We start from the raw sequence: 5,952 nt of genomic DNA, 5'->3' as shown, positions 1-5,952 counted from the left end.
ATGTCATCCCCTTCCATCCCCCCCATCAATCCCCCTTCAATCCCCCCCTTCAAACCCCCCTTCCATCCCCCCACCCTTCTATATTTACGACATTTGAGAGACCACTTTAAATCACTCATTTTGATTTAAAGCAGTATTTAGTGGTAAAGGGGCGTGGTCGCTGTGTGTATAAAAGGGGCGTGGTACTTGTTTAAAACTTGGCATGTCAGCGCTGGGAATTAAGGTAGCCCCAGGTACTTCGGTAAATAAAGAACGAGCCTTGTAAGTTGATCCCTTAGAATTTCACTGAAAGGTTTCATAACCATGTACAGTGTAACCCAAAAACAATAGGACTTAATTCAGGCCTTTTTTTCTTAAATTCATGTTCCACTATATTCCCATTTAGTTTCAACATATTTTAGCTAAATGAAAACCAAGCATAGATTTAATTTTAATAAATAAATTTAACTTCCAATTATACTTTACACATTAAATGTCAGTTATTAAAGAAAAAAATGTTATCCTTAATTTTAAACATTTTCATATCCATAGATTGGAAACCCAGCTGAGCCTGAAAACTAAACATTTGCTTTAAAACCAACTGAACTTAAAAATTATAAATAATAATAAAACCTAAAAAATATCCCATTAGTTTAACAGAGTTCCTCAATGAAAATTTGAGACGAATCGGTCAAGAAGTTCATAAGTTATGATCGGAGATACAAACAGACAAACAGAGACTTCGTTCACTTTAAATATATAGATGTTCATACATTTGACGTACATGACTGCAATGTACATGTACCAAGTTGGTTTGTTAGTGTGTGTTTAAACTCACGATGAATTGCGTGAAATGTTTGCATGAGGCACAAGGTTTATTTGCCCTTGCTGTAAGTGTATGTACTTAATGAGCCACATAAAGGAAAAGAGCAATAATCCTGGTTAATTAGGGCGTTGCTATATTTTACGGAACACTTTAGAACGAGCATGAACGCACAGGGGGAGGGGTGCATGCTATCCTGAAAATTCTTAGGAAATTCAGACTATAAACAAAAAATCTTGAAAACACAGGTCTTGTTTGTAGAAAATTTTAAAACAAATAATATATTTTTTTAGTCATGATGTACAAAGGAACCCTTTGACCTATTTGCCTCAAATTTTGATTGGGGAACTCGTTAGAACCACGGGAATATTCTTAGCTTGGATTTAAAAAGAGTTAAATAATAGGGAAAGTATAGTTTTCAGGCAAAACTAGTATAGTTAAGTTCAAACAACTGAATAAAAAGATGTAAAAAACTCCATTAATGTAAATTTTGTTCTAGGGTAATCTTTATTTCCCAACCTTTACTTAATAAAACCTTTACAGCTAACATCTATGGTTTAGAAAATATGGGTTTACGCTGTGGGTTTAAGGATATAGTTTAAAGTTTTAAAATAGCTTTAACCCTAAAATGCAAGATTTAAGGCATGATAAATAATATAATGATTTAATGACCGCGCACAAAAACACAAAAACTGAACTATGCAAATAAAAACTCGGTATTCTTAACTATTATTATACAACAAATCTGACAGAGTGGAAAAAAAAGGAATGATTAGAAAGAATTTTTACCATTTTCTTGATCGTTTTCAACAAGATTCTCTGTTTTCTCATCCTCATCCAGGATTGGAATAGCAAATGCTTTACTTTCTCTCTCATCCCCTGAACCTTCTTCATTCTGAAAAGAAAACTCTCAAGAAAATCTGTGAAAAGAATTTTTATAAAAATCCACAAACCTGATCCTGAGGTGCACGTTTCTTCCTGCTGTAGGATACACTAGATCTCACGTAGGATATTCCAATATTTACGCTCTTCTCTACTCTTCTTCCTTGTCTAAACAATCAAAATCATCAGAACTAAAAAAAATAATATATAAGATAAGACAAGATAGATCTTGAAAATTAGAGAACGCATGCCCAATTCACAGTACATTTAAAACCTTAAACTGATCAATAATGTGGAAAATATCGACATTTTTTCTGCATGCAAAGTGCTTAATTTGCACAATTTAATTTTTTGTCTGAAACGTAGATTCGCGTCACTTTTGAAGAGAATCCAGAATTGATCAGACAAGGCTTTAACGGGTACTGTTGTGAATCGTATATGCCACTCTATAAATGAACAGTGGCTTAAAATATTTTTTTTAATTAGGCGGAATCCTTAATAAACATAGTTTTTCTTGTCCTTAAAAACTTATCTCGCATTTATCATCTGCATTAAGTTTTTATCAATAATCAAATCAGTTAAAACCTGCTGTTTTCTAATTCTGCTAGGATAGGATCAATAGAAGACTCAGAAGTTGAATCTGTCACTGGTTCTGGTTCAGATTCTGGCTCTGGTTCAGATTCTGGTTCTGGTTTAGATTCAGGCTCCGACTCTGGTTCAGCTTCAGAACTAGGTTTCTCGTCAGATTTTGAAGGAGAGTTTAACTTAAAGTCATCAAAATCCAGGGAGCGTCCTTCAGCTGAGAAACAGAGCAGTCATTTATAATTGAACAAGGTGAGGTTGGGATTAGATTTAAACGCAAACGCGCCAAAAATCAAAAATAAAAACGATTGTTTTACAAAAATAAAAATTTTGAAAGTTAGGTTTTAGTTTATACATTTTGAAAGAAATCAACGTATTTAGAAAAGTAAAAGTAAAAATAAACTTACTGCAGGTCACATTAACATGAAACTGTTTTTTTATAATCCTTAATTCTGATGGTGAAAACCTGTGGCTATTTTTTGATCTCGTAGAATTCTTTGTAGAATATCAAAGACCAACGACATCAGGTTACAAATATTTCAAATTAAAAAGTCTGCTTAATTCCTTCAAGACCAATGAGAGGAAAGTTTTTACAAGTTGGAGAAATATTCTTCGGTCTCCAACCTACTCCTGCCCAGCTGGTTCCATTCACCTATATCAAAATTAATTTATATTTATCAATAATATTAACTAATATTTTAGATTTGAACATTTTAATTTTAATTTAATTTTAATTGTATAAATATTTATGACAAAGAATAGATTATAAAATCTTTAAAAAACTTAATAATGTCATATCATTCAAAAAGAAAATATGAGATTATATGTTCTCTATCATAAGGGAATTATCCCCCCCTTCCCATTAATTGCATATATGAATATGAATTGTTAGCTACAACTATCTTAGTTGTAAAATCTTGGTTATAGCCAATATCTATCTTGATACGTTGCTTGTCTGGGTGTCTGTTTGTTTGTATCCAAAAAACCTCGAAACGGCTGAACCTATCAAAAATATTTTTAGAAAATCCGCGAACTTCTTATGATTTTGTTTAACAATCTATACAAAGAGAAAATGTTCACAATTGAAGCACCCTGAAAGCCTAGTATTTAATATTTATGATACTATGATACAGACCTAGTTGAAGGGATCGTGTCGAATATGGAATATAGATAGTTTGACAATAAAGAACATTATGTAAGAAATTTATTTGGTAAAACCCAACGTTATTCTTTTAACGATTCTCAATTTTAATATATTTTTCTTCAAAAAAAAAATATATGATCAATATTCATTCAATGATCAATTTCTATGTTTGTTAATCTACAGATTAATTTTTATGTTTGTTAATCTGCAGATTAACTTTTATGTTTGTTAATCTGCAGATTAACTTTTATGTTTGTTAATCTTCAGATTAATTTGATCTTTATTCGATTTTCCGTGAAGCACAGAAACGAACAGCTAAATAGAAGCCAAGGAAATTTTGTGTTCAACCAATGAGAGAACAGAGAAATTGAGATCAAGCAGATTCTCCGTCAAATTAAAAAGTTCTCATTGAGGATATCGAGATCAAGGGATTTGGGATTCTGTTTTTAAGTATTGCTGTATCTTCAGTTTTCCTGTTGACTCAGTTAGCAAATTTATTGTGTTAACCTAGGAATGTCTGAGCTTGCACAGTTGATCATCCTGATTAAGGGGGGTCTTTAAAGCATGTATAAACGACAAACGTGATACGACACTTACCTTTAAAATCATTTCAATTTCACCATCATCCTTTAGAATTCTCCAGTACATGGTCATCTTCTCACCAAACTCCCTGTACACAATAATAATAATATAGTACATTGTCATCTTCTCACCAAACTCCCTGTACACAATAATAATAATATAATACATTGTCATCTTCTCACCAAACTCCCTGTACACAATAATAATAATAATATAGTACATTGTCATCTTCTCACCAAACTCCCTGTACACAATAATAATAATAATATAGTACATTGTCATCTTCTCACCAAACTTACTGTACATAATATTAATAATAATTTAGTACATTGTCATCTTCTCACCAAACTCCCTGTACACAATAATAATAATATAGTACATTGTCATCTTCTCACTAAACTCCCTGTACACAATAATAATAATATAATACATTGTCATCTTTTCACCAAACTCCCTGTACATAATAATAATTATAATATAATACATTGTCATCTTCTCACTAAACTTACTGTACATAATATTAATAATAATATAGTACATTGTCATCTTCTCACCAAACTCCCTGTACACAATAATAATAATATAATACATTGTCATCTTCTCACCAAACTCCCTGTACATAATAATAATAATAATATAGTACATTGTCATCTTCTCACCAAACTCCCTGTACACAATAATAATAATAATATAGTACATTGTCATCTTCTCACCAAACTCCCTGTATATAATAATAATAATAATAATATAGTACATTGTCATCTTCTCACCAAACTCCCTGTACACAATAATAATAATAATAATAATATAATACATTGTCATCTTCTCACCAAACTCCCTGTACAATAATGTACAGGGAGTAATGTTTTTCCATCTGATAATAAACTATTTTCCAGAAGAAATCCGAAATGCAGCAGAGGAAAAAATTGAAAATAAAGAGATTTAATATATTTCAAGACAAAAAAGGTCAATTTAAAAGAAATTGACAGGTGAAATAAACATTTTCACATTAAACATGTAATTTTCAAAATGGCGCATTTTAAAATTTCTCATTTAGAATAAAATGGCGTCCATGTTTTACCTCTTTGTGTAGAGGCCGGTATTAATGTCCTTCTTGTTTGAAACCGGAGACCGGATACTGCAGCCAGGTCCAAAGAATCCAAGACGACAGAAACATTGTTTGGCCGGCGCGCTAGTAGCCCGCACATCAACACAGCTTCCATGTCCGCCACAGTCTTCATCCTGAAAGGAAAAAAATATATAAACATGAAACCTGTCACTTCATGCCATTTGATAAACCAATTATTTTTAATTGATATCATTCTTAGTTTTGGATAGAAAAAGCAATATGGCAGCTGTCTCAATTTTTAAAATCTCAATAACGTCGTCTTCATTTACCTTGATGCATTCGTCTTGATACTGGCAGTAATCCCCGTAATAAAGCCGGTCACACCGACACCGACCTGAGTACGCTCTACCATGTCCGCTACACGTGTTCCTAAAATTGAAATTATGATTAAATAATTTTAAGTTATTTTCAGATAAGGTGCGATAATTATTTCGCATAAAAAGAGTGTCCGCGAAAACCCAATGTAAGAAAAATCCTAATCCTAAGTCTAGATCAGTAATATTCGATGTTTCTGTAAAGAAAATTGACAGAGAAATATAATTATTACCGATCGAAACGAACCAATTGGGATTTATCCTTTACCCCCCTTTCATTTTTGGTGCACACTCCCTTAAATGTGCATGTTAATTACCTGAAATCTTTATTCGAAACTATATCAACATCAGAACAAGAATAGAATTGATAACGCTTCCCCCACTCTCCAGCCTCACGAACCAATCTGTAATAACACACGTTCAAATCTCCTTGTCTTAAACAGCTGAAAATCATGTAAAGTCCAGAAAAAAAGAAAAGAAGAAAAAAATATACATTACTTCTCACCAAACTCCCTGT

The 5,952-nt window shown here is 32.1% G+C and overlaps 1 protein-coding gene across 2 annotated transcripts in view; it reads right to left on the bottom strand.

Moving 5' to 3' along the window:
* The window catches only part of LOC111710611 (uncharacterized), a 29,968-nt gene that overhangs the window by 15,773 nt on the left and 8,243 nt on the right, over window positions 1-5,952 (bottom strand). For both annotated transcript variants that reach the window (XM_023484720.1, XM_023484721.1), the window contains exons 4-11: window positions 5,753-5,839; window positions 5,391-5,490; window positions 5,074-5,234; window positions 4,008-4,080; window positions 2,831-2,918; window positions 2,270-2,483; window positions 1,756-1,852; window positions 1,592-1,697 (exon numbers count right to left, since the gene is read on the bottom strand). In XM_023484720.1, the coding sequence (XP_023340488.1) occupies window positions 1,592-1,697; window positions 1,756-1,852; window positions 2,270-2,483; window positions 2,831-2,918; window positions 4,008-4,080; window positions 5,074-5,234; window positions 5,391-5,490; window positions 5,753-5,839 (926 nt within the window). The remainder of the gene's footprint in view (window positions 1-1,591; window positions 1,698-1,755; window positions 1,853-2,269; window positions 2,484-2,830; window positions 2,919-4,007; window positions 4,081-5,073; window positions 5,235-5,390; window positions 5,491-5,752; window positions 5,840-5,952) is intronic.

This window comes from Eurytemora carolleeae, unplaced genomic scaffold (genome assembly GCF_000591075.1).
Source record: "Eurytemora carolleeae unplaced genomic scaffold, Eaff_2.0 scaffold1040, whole genome shotgun sequence".
Classification (NCBI taxonomy): domain Eukaryota; kingdom Metazoa; phylum Arthropoda; class Copepoda; order Calanoida; family Temoridae; genus Eurytemora; species Eurytemora carolleeae.
This window is presented reverse-complemented; position numbering and strand designations above follow the sequence as displayed.